This window comes from Microcaecilia unicolor, chromosome 5, assembly GCF_901765095.1.
Source record: "Microcaecilia unicolor chromosome 5, aMicUni1.1, whole genome shotgun sequence".
NCBI classification, from domain to species: Eukaryota; Metazoa; Chordata; class Amphibia; order Gymnophiona; family Siphonopidae; genus Microcaecilia; species Microcaecilia unicolor.
In genome coordinates, this window is record NC_044035.1 from 164,255,798 (window position 1) to 164,274,092 (window position 18,295).

Sequence of the window (18,295 nt, forward strand, 5' to 3'; positions counted from 1 at the left end):
ACGAGGCTAACGCAAATTCATGGATGACTGGGGAAATTTGAAAGCAGTGGCTAAAGACGTTTAGACACTAGAATGTGGGTACAAAAGCGTCAGATTTTGTTGCTTTGTGATAATTGTGCTGCACACAGGGATGATGTCAGGCTGTCTAATGTCAAGGTGGTCTTCCTGCCACCGAACACTACCTCTGTGATCCAACCTATGCTCAGGGCATAATAGCCAATTTCAAACATTATTGGGCTCTTGTGCTACGTCGTCTGATGAGCGTTATGGATGACCAGACTGGCAAGGATAAACATGCTGTTGAACTGGCTCGTAATCTATCACTGTTGGATTCCCTATGTAGGCAGAAAGAAGCCTAGAATCATGTTACATAGGCAACCATTGTGAACTGCTACAAGTGGGCAAGCTTTGTTAAGGATGTGGAGAGGGACGAAACAGATACAGCTTTTGCAAACACATGATATGAACAGGTTATTGACATCCCAGCCAGTGTTACTGAAGAGGAGTTTCATCACCACATAACTGTTGATTACGATCTACAAACTGCTGACGACAACACTCATGTCGAGATATGCGCCTTCACGCAGGCAACAATGGCTAATGATGAAATAGAGGATAAAATGAGCAGCGAGGCACATGCTGACAAAATACAGCCTCCTCCTGTCACTTTTACAAGAGTGCTGGAGAGTCAATACCATGCGGGCCTACCTGGAGGCCACTGGATGTCAGTGCTATGACAGTTTTTACCATCTGGCAGACGTAGTCTATGGAAATCACAGACCCAATAGTGTAGAGAAGATTATAACATTACTTTGTCAGTTAATGGAGACTGTATACTGTACGTATAATAAACAGTTCTGTACATATGTTTATGTCAAGCTTCTTTGGGTTACAACGGTTAAGTGCATGCTCTGGTTAACTGCATGTATTTCTTTGGTCCCAGACCCTTGCACTTAAGCAGATTGCACTGTATTATATATATACACACATTTTTTTTTTTACCATGACCATGTCCCTTCTACTTCAGGACACCAAGGGCTGGAGGGCAGTTACCTGCAAGACTAAAACAGAATGATCTATATGGCCAGGATGGAGAGAATGACAAATATCTTCCTTCTAGTCAAAGTGTGTTATTTCCACAATACACCCAGCTCCAGCACATTACAGACTTACAGTAAGTATTTGAGATGGGCAGCCAGAAACTTTTGCTTTGTGTTTCTGGAAATGTGCCTTTTCATGTTTCCCCTCATGTCATCAAGGGAGCAATATCACAGAGTGCACAGTCTCAAGGTTAGTGCTCCTATGACGACATAATGGGAGAACAAAACAACTGAAATGAACATCCCCAGAAATCACACAAACTGAAAATGTTCTAGTTGCCCATCCTTAATTCTCTAGGTGAACCTATGATCTGCCAAGGCTGGGACTGGAGGTATTGTGGAAGTAACATGTTTTGACCAGATGCAGGAAGGAGATAGCCGTCACTATCATAAAATGAAAAAGCACAAAATATTATGTTTGCTCATTTTCATTTTACATGTAATTACATGGGATATGTTGTTGATACTTCCCGTATCATTAGAGAAAATAAAGAGTGAAGTGGGGCACAGATGGGAATAAAAGAGAAGGCAGAGCTTCGAACAGGAGAAAGCAGATTTATTGTTGAACCCGACACAGCCAATGTTTGGCTAAATGCCTGGGTCAGGGGTCAAATATGAAGGTCTTCCTTATGCAACTCAGTCAGAAGGAATCAAAATACAAAACTACAATCATAAATTAGTCACATCCTCATCTCCTTCTGTAAAGACAATATTCCGTCCATCAATAAAATCCTGTTTCCTCCTGTTCGAGGTGCTACCTTCTCTTATTCCCATTTTCTCTACTGTTTTGTGTTACTGGTTCTCTCTGATTTGTTCAGTCTTCATCTCACTTTCCATATCACTGAAGTGACAGCCTACCCTACCGCGTATACTGCACTATAGAGCTCCTAACTGAGCCAAAAACTATTTGGTATGCAACATGTATAGGAGACAGATGGTCAGTGGAAATTGACTCTTTCATCCTAAAGAGAAGCTCTTCAGTATGACCTAAAAGCAGTCAGATCTAAGCAAAAATGTTCATAAAGGATTTGAGAAACAAATTTTGTTAAGACATTTAAAAACTTTCACCCCTATGCAACCAACACAATCAGCACTACCCACAGGAATTTATGCCCCCTATTATTTAGAATCTGAAGAACTAGAGTCATGTCAACAAGTGAAAACTGTCCATAGACATTACCAATAACAGATTTCAGATCAATGCCAGTTTCTGTTCGACAATAGATAAAGCACAGACACATTGTCATTTCATATCAGACTTACTTTCACAGGCTGCAAGTATAATATCAGATTGTGGACGTAACATCTCCAGTATGGCTGGCACCTCTTCACACAGGAGCATACATTCAATTCGAAGTCTATAACTAATAGACCAGAAGAGAAGAAACAATTCTGTAAGACGCGGTTCTTAAAATACTAAGATCCTTCTGCCCGCTCATGTAGAAGCCATTAAATGACAGAAAAGTGAACTTCAGTCCCACAATCAAAGCCATGTCTATCTCTATGCACCAAACTATAGGGGCCCTTTTACTGACGTGTGTTAAGTACTGAATACGCTGTTTAACTCTCAGAAACGGGCTATCATGTGACCACATTAATAGGTTTTGTGGTAGTTTACCTGTTACTGCACATTACTAAATTATTCAGAATTTTTCTGTTGAGGGGCGACACATTGGCGGAGAGTGGGCATGGAAGTGTTGGCCAGCTAGTGTGATAATTCTGCATTAGCATGGTGTAATGCAGGAGCACTTAACATCTTCTAAACAGGAGGCAGTAGTGGTCCTGTTTTTGTTATTGTTGTTTTTTTTAAGTTGCATAAATAAAAAATTAAATTCTTAAAAAGTTATCAAAATACTCGAACATACATTGGCTATCACATGCAATTATATATCAAGTAAATCAAAAGTACTTGGCATAATTCTTGACTCCAGGCTTTCATATGAACATCTAAATCAATGCTTTGGTAAAAAAATTATTTTCATAGCACAGGCAATTTTACTTCCATTTTTAATACTACAATGTAGAGAATTAGGACACAGTAGCAAAAACAGTCTGCGTCTCTTGTAAGTGGCCTTAGCCGATGACCTAAAAAATTCTTTGCTTCCTATTCTGTTTCAGATATAAACTGATTAGTGTAAAAGGAAGGCATAGTAGATCTCTCAACTGGTAGTTCATATACATCCAACCTACTGACAAGTCCATTCCAACTGAACAATTCACTTCACCAGTCTTGCAGATGGCGGAAGATAAAAACCTTGCTCAACTAGTAGATGTTCAGCTGATATTTCCAATCAAGTATTTTTTTAAACATTGCTTCTTTTGTTACACCTGTCTTCCTAGGAAATTTTTATGAAGTGCAAATTCTTAATCCTTCATGTATTTTCCAATTTCCTTTGTACTGATGAATTATCTTTACCAATATTTGTTCAAGAGGCTCTGAAATGTAACAGATTTTAATTACAGCAACAAATGGATTTCCTTGATCTAATATTCTTAATGCTCATTCAGTTACAGTTCTAGAAAAAAAAAAAATGACCAACTTGTTCATTCATAGTTTGAAGTTTACAGTATAATACTTTTCCCAAAATTGTCTATTGCCAACCAACGAGTTTTAAGTATCACTACTTCGGCATTTCCATAGAAAGCAAAAAGAGCATTGAGCCAAATCTTCTGTATTTCCATTTCTAAAAGGTATTTCCAGAGTACTTTCAGGCCCCACACTCAATGGTGATTCTTCTCTCTGGGGCAAATTCAGAGGAGATACCATGCCTCTAGAGCTAGTGTCTCGTTGGAGAAGGGTGCTGAACCACAAAGAATACATCTGTTCACTGGGTCCACCACCATGGATTCTGTGGGGAGACATCTTTCCTCTCCACCCTCCCCCCCCCCCAATTCTTAATTCACAAGAAAACTAAAGCAGTAAGACACTACCGTTCACATCAATCCTGCTAGCACCATCTTGTTCTGCCACCTCTACCTGCATTAACTCAGCTGGTAACACATGCTAATGTTACCATTAACACAAGGCCCGCAATAGAACATGTCAAGAATGCCCCTTCTTGATGCAGCTTAATTTTTGCATTTGCTGCACATTAAAATCACATGTTAAAATGTGTTAAGCCCAAAACTTTTAGGGTTCTTTTACAAAGATGCATTAGCATTTTTAGTGCGCACTATTGATTAGAACATGCTAGAGATGCCTCTAAAAGTCCAATCCAGACAAATCCTATATCAATATAAGGATAGTCAAAGAATTTATGTTAAGCTTACAGTTATTTATATTTGATATACCAACCCTCTAGACAAACCACCAAAACAGCTTTGAAAATATACTAGAGCTGAGTGTCTACATTTATGCTGAAACACTTCATTACACTCCTAATTTAGAAGCATGAAAAGTGGGTGGCAACAGTGGTGGATATAGGGCAGGGAAAAAAAAATTAGGAGCTTAGCACTAGATTTATAATCTAATCAAATGGAATTGCAAGCCTAAATTTCTAAACATTAACGTAGCTCCTAAATTAAGATAATGCCTCCCAAGCAATTGGCCATGAGGGATTCAATTCTACTTTTTCTATGGGGGAAGGGGGATTTTATTTTTGATTTAAAAACATTTAATATTTCTAATTGAAAGTCCAGGGTGTTGAACTGCCTGTACTCATCTAGAGCACTGACTAAAGGACTGATGATTTCTCATCCTGGAAATGGTGATCGCCACTACGGAAAAATGTAAGCCACATTGAGCCTGCAAATAAGTGGGAAAATGTGGGGTACAAATGCAATAAATAAATAAATAAATCTGTGACCTATTTCCTGCTGAGAATTCAAGAGCTCAGCTTTTTACATTTTGTTTTCTCAATACTGGACCTGTTAAGATGCCCTTTCACTAAACCCTGTTAAGATGTAGTTACTACAGCATAACATGGGAATATATTGAGAGATAGCTACAAATTTTACATAGCACCCCATGCTGCCCCCCCCCCCCCCAAATGAGTAGAAAAATTCAGTAAACTCATGGTTTAACATTTGGAAAGCAGGCAAATGGTCACAAAACCCCTAACATGGTCACACGGTAGCCTGTTTCTACATATTAACATCATGTTGACCCCTAGATGCTATATATTTGTTTGTTTGTAGCATTTGTATCCCACATTTTCCCACCTTTTTGCAGGCTCAATGTGGCTGACATAAAGCCGCAGTGGCTATCGCCATTTACAGAATGAGAAATACAAGGTATTATAAGGTTTAGGGTACAAACAGTAATAAAATAAATTAAAGTGTATAAACAGTTCATAACAGGTGTAAGAGATAAGGGAGTAATGCATAATGTTCACTTAGTGACAAAGTAATTGAAGTAAACAAGTATAAAGAGTTCAATGATATCTTGTTCTGGTAGAATTTTGAAGTCAGGTCATTTATGAAGGATCATTATGATAAGTCTTTTTGAACAGGTTGGTCTTTAGTAATCTATCAAGTCATGCATTGTTTTTATGGCATTTGGAAGTGCATTCCATAGCTGTGTGCATATATGGAAACTAAAGTTGAACTCTAAATTTGGCCACATTGCCAAATTTAAATGTGCAACTAAATTGTTTAACAAGCCAATCAGCATCAATAAATGGCCAACAATTGGCACTGTCGTTAATTAGAATTTACATGCACAACTTTCTATATGTATTCTGTAAAGTGGTGCATGTAAATTCTAATGTGCCAATTTCAAAAGGGGTGTGGCCGTGGGAGTATGGGTGGGTCATTTCTAGACATTATGAACACCGTTGTAGAATATGACTGATCTGTGTCTAAGATAGGTGTGGCCATTTACACCAGGTTTTACTTGGCATACAAGGTCACACCTAAATTTAGTCACAGGTCTGAGTACTATGCTTATTCTATAAACCAGGCCTAATGTTAGGCACAGGTTACAGAACAGCGCTAAGTGTGCTTTTTTCCTGTGCCAATTTTTTCAGCGCCTTTTATAGAATCTAGTCCTAATTTTAGTTAAAAAAAAAAAAAAAAAAAAAGGCCTCTAAGGTAGGCCACGATAGAACAGAAAATCTTCTTTTGAGAAAAAGTACAAAAAAGTCTAAGTTTTATAAAAAAATAATGAAAAATGAACGAATGTTCCACTTGTATGTAGGATTATTATTTATAAGCCACATTGCCCCATATTTGATGTTAAGTAAACAGCAAACATTAAAATACTAGAAAGCACAAGACACCATACCTGGCTGCAAAAAACTAGAACTTTAAAAAAAAAAACACATGGAAAAGTTACTATAAAGTAAGAAGCAAAAGGAAGTGAAGATAAAGAAATCTCACTCACCCTGGGATTCCATGGAGGAGCAGACAGAACTGATCTAGGTTTGCTAATTTATGTTTTTCAGCTTGGAATTGTTCCAGTTTCCTCATCTGACACAAAACAAATCAAACTGTAAAATCAGGCAAATAAACTGTGCATGCACGCACACACACACATTCCACAGTAATACTTACTTCATGCTCTTCAGGAAGCAACTTTAACAACTGTTTTAGAATTTCAGCATCAAACTTGGACCTGTCTCCTTTTTGAATCATGTCGACCACTTCCTCATTAGAGCTGCAGAATGAGGATAAGTCTTAAAGCACACCAGCAAGAAGTATTCCTACGCCACACACACACCCCTTGACCTGGAGGCACCCCAGCCAGTCAGGTTTTCAGGATATACAGAAACATAGAACATGATGGCAGATAAGGGCCAAATGGCTCATCCAGTCTGCCCATCCTCAATAACCACTAACTCTTCCTTTCCTAAGGGATCCTACATGCCTGTCCCATGCTTTCTTAAACTCTGACACAGTCTCCACGACCTCCACCAGAAGGCCATTCCATGTATCCACCACCCTTTTGGTGAAAGTATTTTTTTAGATTCTTCCTAAGTCTATTTCGTCTTAACTTCATTGTGTGCCCCCTTGTTCCAGAGTTTTCTTTCATTTGAAAAAGGCTCGCTTCCTGTATATTAACACCAGCAAGGTATTTAAACATTTATCATATTGTCTTCTCTCTCGTGTCTCTTCCAGCTTTTTTTTTTTTTTTTTGTAACCATTTATAATTTTTTCATTTTAGAAGGATCACTTGCAAAACAGTAAAACAGAGATGATTGTACATTAAAACAATATTAGAAGAAAACAATTTCAACAAGATAAATGGATTTTATACAATCTTTCTCTTTCTTAGACCACAAAATAGATAGGGAGAGTGAAACAAGACAAGATCAATTTAAGCAACAGCAAACAAAGAAAATGTGGTATTAACCCGATTATCCCCAGTTATTATTTATCTAAATCATTATTCCACATTGATCATCTGGTTGGTTTCTTCAAGACCATAACGGTACATAGTCCATCAATTTCATTGGAAACATACTTATTGTCCAATATTAGTGAAAGTAATACACCTGATTTCATTTTTTTCCCTTTTAAAACCAGAAATTAACAATACAAACCCTTGAATCTCCAATCCAATTTCCGCTGATTAAAGTAATCCCAGTTTCACAGGCTCCACTCCTTTTGAATTAATATATTAAGAGGAATCATTTCAGAGGAAAAAAATATATTAGGAGTCATACCCGGAACTCTGGGAAAACAACAAATCTCGATATTAATCATCTACAACAATATTCATTTTGTTCAAATTTTTTCTGGTCTTTTATCATTTTCAAATCTTAACCATTTCCTACTTCAGTAGAACTTCATTTGCTGTATATTCTCAAAGGATTCGATTAGATTATCCATGTGGCTCATTAACAAGACTATATCTGAAGCAAAGTCATTCTCTACCACCGTCAGGTCCTGGAGCACCCTCCAGATGACATTCAATGCAACCTCCACGGGAGCCAAAAACTCCAAGCTGATAACTCTTAAGGGTTTAGGAGTAGCACCGCCGACACGGGTTCAGCTGTAAACGACTTCCGTTTTAGCATACACTCCTGACTCACTCCTCCCCTCCTTTGGGCATGGTGGTTAAATGATTTTTGAGCGATGAAGTTGTTTCCAGGTCCAAGAGCATCGACGCTCCTTCGTCGGCGCTAATCAAAGGATTCATCAATCCAGTCATCTATGGGCAGCTCATCATACAGCGGTCCCACACTTGCTGCACAGGGGAGAAAACGCTGGTCATCGGCGGCTGACCCCCCATTGTCCCCTTCCTCTGTTAAGGCAACTGCAATGCAGAGAGGAAATTTCAAGTGAACAAAAACTGAACTTCAGAGGACAGCTGGGCCGTTGAGTGTACGAGCTTCAGGTCACCATCTTTCCCCTCTCCCTAATTTGGGACACTCTTTGTCTGGTTTCTCCTCAGAGGCCTGTCTGATATGGGTAACCCTTCAGCATAGCCCTCTTGAGTCACTGAAACACGGAAGCCCCTCCACCACTTACAAGGTGGTGTCCCTTCGGAGGGGCTCTTCCAGCTTATAAATGTTGAGGTGCCTAAGCCTGTCCCCCATGTATTTTATGCAGTGCTTTTTTTGTAGATAAAAAGGTGCTGGTACTCATTATGGGCGGGACCACCACATATAGCTCCACCCCTATGATAGCCACACACCAGCCATGGTGCATATAAAAAGGCATCATTGAAAATATTATACTAGTATAGGAGAAAAAAATAACGGGATTTTTTTCATTATAAATAATTTCTGTAAGCTGTTACAGCGCCAGTATACCCAGTGCAAAATAAGACAGCAGATGTAAATTCTCAAATTGGACATATTCCAAACACTAAAATGAAAATAAAATGATTTTTTTCTACCTTTGTCTGGTGACTGTTTTTCTATCCATATTGGTCCCAGTCTCTGATTCTACTGCTCTCTTAACTCCATTTCCAGAGCTTCCTTTCTATTTCTTTACTTTTCTCCTTTCTTCTTCATTTCTTGCCCTACGTCCATAAGTAAAAGCTGGGTCCTCCTCCGTGGAATTGACTAGAGGAAGTATAACGTGGATCCAGCTTTTTGCCTAGTTTTTCTCCTCTCTTCCCTTTCCCTCATCTCCATCCATGTGCATCTTCTTTTTTTCTTTCCTCTCCTCCATCCATGTCCAGCATTTCTCCTCTCTTCCCTCCCCTGTATCCATATAAAGCAATTATTCTCTTCCCCCTCTCCTCCATCCAAGTCCAGCATTTCTCCTCTCTCCCCGACAACCCCTCCATCCATCCACGTCCAGCAATTCTCCTCTATCTCCTGCTCTCCTCTCCATCCATTACTAGCATTTCTCCTCTCTTCCCTGCCATTCCCTCCCATCCATGTGCATCTCCTTCCTCTTCCCTCCCCTCCATTCATGTCCAGCATGTCTCGTCTCTCCCCTGCACTCCCCTCTCACGTCCAGTGATTCTCCTCCGTCCCGTCCTCCCCTGCCATCCATGTCCAGCGATTCTCCTCTCTCCCCTTCCCTCTCATCCATGTCCAGCTAATCTCTTCCCTGACCTCCCCTCCCCTCCATGTCCAGTATGTCTCCTCTCTCCCCTGCCCTCTCCTCCCCTCCACGTCCAGTGATTCTCCTCTCCCCTGCCCTCTCATCCATGTCCAGCTAATATCTTCCCTGTCCTCCCCTGTCACCCATGTCCAGCGATTCATCTCTCTCCTGCCCTCCCTTCCCATGTCCAGCGATTCTCCTATCCCCTGCCCAGCAATTCTCTTCCCTGCCCTCCCCTCCCCTCCATGTCCAGCATCTCCTCTCTCCCCTGTCCTCTCCAGCAATTCTCTCTTCCCTGCCCTCCTCTCCCATCGATGTCCAGTGATTCTCCTCTCTGCCCTCCCATCGATGTCCAGCCATTCTCCTCTCTCCCCTGCCCTCCCCTCAATGTCTGGTGATTCTCCTCTCTCCCCTGCCCTCCCCTCTATGTCCAGCAATTCTTCCCCCAGCTCATCCTCCTTCTCCACTGCCTACCAGCCAGTGAAGCGATAAAGGCTGCCAGCGTCGGACTCGGCAGCGAACGGTGCAGCGATTAGAGTCCCGCCTACTTTGTGTCAACTTCCTGTTGCCGCATAGGCAGGACTCGCAGAGGGAAGCTCCGATGCTGCCAGCCTCTCTCGACGCTGCACCGTTCATGCTGCTGAGTCTGTAACAAAACAGTAAGTAGGGGAGTGAGAAGAAGGGTGCAGGACTCGCCGGGGGGGGGGGGGGGGAAGAGGTGTCAGTACACCATACCGGTGCGTACCAGCACAAAAAAAGCCCTAGTTTTATGGCAGAGACTGCCTACTAATTTTGTAGCTGCCCTCTGGACCGACTCCATCCTATCTTTATCTTTCCATAAGTGTGGTCTCCAGAATTGCACACAGTGGCGGCAATGCATGCAAATCTCTCATTAGTATTCAATCACAACATTTAAGACTAATATACAAATATAATCTTTGCAAAACTCCAATTCCTAATACCACTCGACTTCCAAATGGTGCATTCAGAAAATATAATATAGTATTCAGAAGACGTTATGTTCAACAAGTTTTTACAAGAGTACTGGTGTCTGGCCCGGCCCTATGGTTGGATTTGAGCCATTTATTTTTATTTTATTTTTGTTACATTTGTACCCCGTGCTTTTCCACTCATGGCAGGCTCAATGCGGCAGGCGATGGAGGGTTAAGTGACTTGCCTGTGCCAGGAATCGAACTCAGTTCCTCAGGACCAAAGTCCACCACCCTAACCACTAAGCCACTCCTCCACCTCCTTGTATTTGTGCAGTTGAAGTGACCTGCATGAGCAATGGATTGAACACTGTGGAACTTTGAACTAAATTGGGATTGCAGTGAAAGACTGGGATTGAAGTGACCATGTTTGTCAAGAGTTGTTCTGGGAATGTAGATTTGCATCTACTGCATGTGTAGAATGAAGAATTTGATTGAAGGTTTTGGCCTATATTTGCTGAATGCTATATCTTCTGAATGCTCCAGTTGGAAGTCAAGTGGAGTTCGGGATCAGGATTTTGTAAAGATATATTTGTGTATTGGTTTTAAAATGTTGCGATTCTAATAAATATTTACAATTTAATATGTATTGCATATAATTGTAGGTAGTATTAGTTTATGAGAGTAGTATTGTTTCCACCTTTTTGATGTTTTTTAAAAAATATCTTTAATATTCATCAAGGATGTCCTGAAAACTTGACTGGCTGGGGTACCTCCAGAACCAGGTTTGGGAACCACTAGTATAGATACCATATAGAGTGATGGAAGCATCATGCCACAGACCAGCAATAAGACAATAAACTTGGAAAAGTCCCATGGATGGCATGATCTAGTGATCTGCATTTTGAGATGCCTTTAACTGAAGCTATACCATCTATGTGTTGAGATGTTTTAAAATATAATGTATTTCATTATTTTGTATGCAGGCATTACTCATTCTTTCGTGAACTCACCTCCGAGTTTTTGAATATTATGCACTATTTATCATGATATAAGCATTTACACCGAAAACAAGGGGAATTCTACAGTATAACTGAGCCCTTGTGAGTTCACATCCCTTTGCACACGTAGAAGTGCTACTTTTCTCTGCACTCTCCCCTGGATATGGTGGCAAAATCTGCTCATGGATTGCAGATGTAAGCACAAATTAGTTACCTAATGAGCCTTTAAAGTGCAATAAAACTGAATTATTGCAGTTAATTGGAAGCAATTAGAATTTGCACACACATAATTTTGCATGACATTCTATAGCACTGGGCATTCAAATCCACTAGCGTGCTACTCAAACAGGGTGTAGCCGGGGCATTCAAAAAGGTTGCACACATTGTTATAGAATAGTGTCCTTCCTGCACCCAAATACCAAGAGTTGGGCATTGGCATTTACATCAGGTTTCAGCCGGAGTAAATACCGGTTCCAACTTTGGGTGTAGGAATCAGCTCCAAGCACTGTTTCATAAATGGCACTCAACTGGGAGTGCTATTTAAAGAGTAGTGCTTATGTCGATTTTTCAGCACTATTTATAGAATTTACCCCATCCCTATGTGCACCAGTGCCCCAAGTATGAAACTGCAAGGAGCATACAGGTAGACAGAGCATGGGCAAAGCTATGTGTCAATTTAGGAGTCACTCTGGACACTGAAATAACAATGAAACATCAACAAGTAGCTAAACTAATTAGTCTGATTTTTTTCCAAAACTGGAGACTTGTAAGACAATTACGAGATCTCTTAAAATTCTTTTTTTTATTTCAGAATGGTAGTGCAGACCTTGATTTTTCCCCCTGTTTTGACTATTATAATAGTTTTGCTATTAGGACTTCCGGAAAAATTCTCTGAAAGCTTTGCAATCAGCACAAAATGCTACAGGTCAAAATTTTGGAGGATGTACTACTACTAGTAGTAATAATTTCTATAGCGCTACTAGATGCACACAATGTTGTACTCATTATATGCAGATACTTTCTCTGTCCCTAGAGGGCTCACAAACTACAGTTTTGTACCTGGGGCAATGGAGGGTTAAGTGACTTGCCCAAGGTCACAAGGAACTGCAATGGGAATCAAACCCAGGTTACCAGGATCAAAGCCCGCTGCACTAACCACATTACCCAGATTACTCCTGTCCTTTTCGGCTACCAACTGAACAACAAATAAAGTTTTAAGATTGACAAAGCACTTCATCAAATGCTTTCTCCTATTTGTGCTTCGCGTTTGTGACTATCAGCCTGTTAGAACTCTTTATTCCTGTAGTCAGGACCTATTAGAGATACCTTCTTTTCATCTGATCATACTTGAAGCCAATAGGAAATCTATATTTAGATTATGGGTCCTAAACTCTGAATTAACTTCCTGTATCTTTTCGTAGGATTACCTCTTTTGTTCAGTTTAAGAAGGCCCTCAAAACATGGTTATTTCAAGAGGCATATATGATTTACTAATCAGTCTATTTGTTATGATTAGTATGTTATTTTAAAACATATCAGTGTTAGTTTTACTATGATGTCATTGTATGAAATGTTGTGTTTTTGTTTTTCTTTTAGCCTGGATTGAGTAGGATATAATCTGCTAAATAAATTAATCTTGTGCACGCTCTTGCTGCATTTAGGCACCTGTAATTATGCCAATGGGTGGTGAACTTGCATACATGGGTCACATATGCCATGAAGAAGGTATTCACAGTGCTGGCATCAGAGTGCCTAAAAAGGAGGCACTTGCTTACAGGAAAGATGGTGCTGGGCAGACTTCTATGGTCTGTGCCCTGATCGAGGCCAAATAGATTTGGATGAGCTAGAGTGGAGCTTTTCAGGGGCTTTGATAAAAACTTCAGAAATTTTAGAACAAGGCCCGTGCCGGGCAGACTTTTACAGTCTATGTCCTAAAAATGGCAAGGCTAAATCAAGATCAGGTATACATCATATGCCCCTGGATTCAATATAGCGTGCCTAGAGATCTGCGGCAAAATCCAGATGGATTCTATAATGTGCATAATTTAATTAGCTTAACAAGCTAATTAGCTTTGATAAGCAATAATGAGCAATAATTAGAATTTAGGCACAACTCGCTAAGCATATTCTTTAACATACTGCACTAACTTCTATATGTGCAGACAAAAGGAGCATGGTTTTGGGTGGGGAAATGGGCACTTCATGGGCATTCCAAAATTTACATGCGTAGTTATAGAATATGGTCCTCTGCACCAAGATTTATGCCATGTTTTTGTTGGTGTAATTTGGGCACTGGGATATCAACTAAGTGTATTCTATATACCACGCCTAAATCTAGGCACAGCTTATAGAGTACATTTAAATCAAAAAGGTTTTAGGCACCGTATATAGAATCCTCCCATCACATCATATGTAATAAGTTTTATCTTGTTGGGCAGACTGGATCGTACAGGTCTTTATGTGCCATCTTATGTAGAGAACGTGCTAGGACATTGAAGACTCTGCTTTTGTTGGCAGATAAGTTGCACCTTATCAAGCTTAAGATTCAGAAGATTTTCCTCAGGACTATAAACTTGGAAATTTCTGTGCTACACATTAAAGCAGGGATTCTCATCCCAGTCCTCAGGACACACCTAGCCAGTCAGGTTTTCAGGATACCCACATGAGATAGATTTGCATGCCCTATTGTATGCAAAATTTACCTCATGTATATTCATTGTGGGTATCCTGAAAACCCTACTGGCTAGATGTCCCCTGAGGACTGGGTTGAGAACCCTTGCATTAAAGTGACATACTATCAAACCCAAGGGGGTTAATCCTTCTTATGTTCTGTTCCAGGCTCCTTTATGACCTCCATCCATTCTAGTTAATGTTAATCTGTTGAAATTATAGCTCACAATACTCCATTGTTCTGTGGGACAAGCAGGGTTACAAAGTTACTAAACTAAACTGGAACCTTTAGAAATTCACCACTTCCAACCTTCTAGGGATGAAAGCACAGCATGCAAAAGGTACTCCGTTTCAATCCAACTTTGTCTAATGAAACACTATGAAGAGAGACCATCTCTAGGAAAATTAAAATATCTGGAAAGAAAAAAAATGAGGTTGTAAATTTCTATTAGAGCAAATAATTAGTAATACAATACAAACCCCTGTCCTATATAAAAAAAATAAAATTCAAAATTCAAATATGTAAGTTTAAGACATCTTATGGGCCCATAGCATGGAAAAAAAGTCAGTCAATATTTTGGATCTACTTGTCACCTTTTCCCTAGAGACGGTCACATATGAGCTGTTTAATTTAGTTTTTTTATTTATTTATTTTTGCTCAATATACACCTGTTGAGAGAACATCAAAACAGTTTACATAGAAATAGAGGCGAGGAAAAGATTAAACACAATACAAATAAAGAAAGGGAGGAAGTAGTAATAAATTTTATTTAACAAGAACTTCAACAAATCTGCATACAAATCTGAATGCGGGCTGAGGTCTGTTTACATGCCTACACCACCATTATGTACAGTAAGAACAATAGTACCTGCTGCTTTTTTGAGTCCCACTCATGTCTATGGCAGTTGTTTTGCTGCTGCTTCTCACTTGCCATAGGATGGAAATCACCATAGGTGAGAAGTAGTAGAGTTAAGAAGGGAGTTAGGGACTAAGCCAGTGATTTTCAACCTTTTTCATCTCCTGGCACACTTACAAGGCACAAAAATTGTCGTATGAGAAAAGGCTAAAGAGGTTAGGGCTCTTCAGCTTGGAAAAGAGACAGATGAGGGGAGATATGATTGCGTTCTACAAAATCCTGAGTGGTGAATGAGTAGAAGTAAATTGATTTTTTACTTATTCCAAAAGTAGAAAGACTAGGGGACACTCAAGGAAGTTACATGGAAATACTAGGAGGAAATATTTTTTCACTCAATGAATAATTAAGCTCTGGAACTCTTTGCCAGAGGATGTGGTAACAACGGTTATTTGGGTTTAAAAAAGGTTTGGACAAATTTCTAGAGAAAAAGTCCATAGTCTACTATTGAGACAGACATGGGAAGCAACTGCTTGACCTGGGATTTGTAGTATGGAGTGTTTATTTTGTTTATATTTGTATCCCACATTTCCCCACCTATTTGCAGGCTCAATGTGGCTTACATAGTACCGTAATGTTGATCGCCAATTCCGGTATGAACAAATACAAAGTGATGTCGTGGCAGAATAAAGATCATGTGTAACAGACACATTAGGGAATCGTAGGGAGGAAGAGTTAAGTTATGTCCAGTACGAGCTTTGGTTTCGTTATGTTGTAGGGTTCAGGCATTTAAGTTGGATTGGTAGGGTATGCCTTTTTTGAACAGGTTAGTTTTTAGTGATTTCCGGAAGTTTAGGTGGTCCTACGTTGTTTTCACGGAGTTTGGTAATGCGTTCCATAGTTGTGTGTTTATATAGGGAGAAGCTGGATGCATAAGTTGATTCGTATTTGAGTCCTTTGCAGCTTGGGTAGTGGAGATTTAGGTATGTTCGTGTGAATCTTATGCTTCTGGTTGGTAGGTCAATGAGGACTGTCATGTATCCCGGGGCTTTATGAACCATGGTGCAGATTTTGAATGCCATACGTTCTTTGATTGGGAGCCAGTGCAGTTTCTCTCATAGGGGTTTGGCGCTTTCGAATCACGTTTTTCCAAATACAAGTCTGGCTGCCATGTTTTGAGCAGTTTGAAGTTTCTTTATGATTTGTTCCTTGCATCCTGCATAGATTCCATTGCAGTAGTCTGCATGGTTTAGTACCATTGATTGTATCAAGTTGTGAAATATTTCCCTCGGGAAGAAAGGTTTCACTCGTTTGAGTTTCCACATGGAGTGGAACATTTTCTTTGTTGTAGATTTCACTTGGCTCTCTAGCGTGAGGTTATGGTCGATTGTAACTCCGAGAATTTTCAGGCTGTCTGAGATGGGGAGGGTGTCATTTGGGATGTTTATATTGGTGGGTTTATTCGTGTTGTATTGGGATGAGAGGATGAGACAGTGTGTTTTTTCTGTGTTGAGTTTTAGTTGAAATGCATTCACCCATGAGTTTATGATGTTCAAGCTGAGATTGATTTCATTGGCGAATTCTGTTAGATCATGTTTGTATGTGATGTATATTGTGACGTTGACTGCGTAAATGAAAGGGTTAAGGCCTTGGTGTTGCCACGTTTCTGCTAGGTACTTGTGACCTGGCTTGGCCACTGTTTGGAAAACAGGATACTGGGCTAGATGGACCATTGGTCTGACTCAGTATGGCTACTCTTATGTTCTTATATTAGAGAGATGTTTTAAGTTGTAATGACTGAATAGCCTGCTGGCACAATAGCTATTATGCTGGCTGTATGAGGTCTCTCTCTCAAATGACTAAAAAAGTTAAACAGCTGTGGTTTCCACCGTTTTGCTTATTGCACTTGCCCAGTGGCGTAGCAAGGGCGGGGCGGAGCGGTAGGGGCGGTCCACCCCAGGTGTCAATGGGTGGGGGGGTGCTCCGCTCCATCCACACACTCCCCTTGTCATGGAACCGCCTCCCCCCCCCCCCCCATGCAGTCCCCACATGCCAACCAGGTCCAGCTCCGTCCACCCCCAGCGTGGCGCCGCCTCCCCCCCCCCCCACACAGTCCCCACCTGCCAACCAGGTTCCAGCTCCATTCACCCCCAGCGTGGCACCGCCTCCCCCCCCCCCACGCAGTCCCCACCTGCCAACCAGGTTCCAGCTCTGTCCATGCCAGCGTGGCATCTCGCATCTGCAGTGCTGCTGTAAAAAGAAGAAAATTGCCTCCTCGTCGGCCCTTCCCTCTGTGTCCCACCCTCGAGGAAATAGGAAGTTATGTCAGAGGGCAGGACAAAGTGAGGGAAGGGCCGACAAGGAGGCGATTTTCTTCTTTTTACAGCAGCGCTGCAGATGCGAGGTGCCACGCTGGGGTGGACGGAGCTGGAACCTGGAAGGCAGGTGGGGACTGTGTTTTGGGGGGGGGGTGCGCTGTGTTGCCCTGCACCGGGGGGGGGGGTGAGCAGTGGCAATCCACCCTGGGTGTCAGGCAACCACGGAATGCCACTGCACTTGCCACCCCCCCCCCCCCCCCATTTTGTAGGTAGTAATGCCTCACATGGTAATCCTGTGCTAACCAGTTAGCGTGTGCTAATGTGGATGCGCTATTTATCATAGGAACACCCCCAGAAACAACCCCTCCAAATAAAAATTCAAATTTTTCACATGCACAGATTTGCATGCACCAATTTGACAGTAACCACAGGATGCCTGAATGTATCCATAGTACACCATTTTAGGTGTGCACAATTAGAACCAGATTCTATACATGGTGCTTTAAAAAAATCCACAAGGAAAACATTTCTGCCTAAGCATATTCTATAAGTGGCACGATATATAGAATAATCTTTGTCAATATCCTAGCGCCTAATCCATTTTACAAAACTACATCCATTAATACCAATGAAAACATGGCATAAATCCGGGCATGTAGATTTAGGTGCACAGGGCCATAACATGGAGAGGCATAATCAAACTGGGCGCCCATCTTTACGGGCACCCAGGCGAAGAGGTGGGGCATCCCGTATTATCGAAAGAAGATGGGTGTCCATCTTTCATTTCGATAATACAGTCGGGGACACCCAAATCTCAACATTTAGGTTGACCGAAATGTTGAGATCGCCGACCTTAGAGATGGTCAATCTCAGTTTTTGCCTATAATGGAAACCAAGGACGGCCATCTCAAAAACGACCAAATCCAAGCCATTTGGTCGTGGGAGGAGCCAGCATTTCTAGTGCACTGGTCCCCTCTCACA

At 41.0% G+C, this 18,295-nt stretch overlaps 1 protein-coding gene across 3 annotated transcripts in view; it reads right to left on the minus strand.

Annotated features, from left to right (window-relative positions):
- The window catches only part of LOC115471208 (inverted formin-2-like), a 75,465-nt gene that overhangs the window by 22,619 nt on the left and 34,551 nt on the right, over positions 1–18,295 (minus strand). For all 3 annotated transcript variants that reach the window (XM_030204913.1, XM_030204911.1, XM_030204912.1), the window contains exons 6-8: positions 6,594–6,696; positions 6,424–6,509; positions 2,364–2,464 (exon numbers count right to left, since the gene is read on the minus strand). In XM_030204913.1, coding sequence (XP_030060773.1) covers positions 2,364–2,464; positions 6,424–6,509; positions 6,594–6,696 — 290 coding nt within the window. The remainder of the gene's footprint in view (positions 1–2,363; positions 2,465–6,423; positions 6,510–6,593; positions 6,697–18,295) is intronic.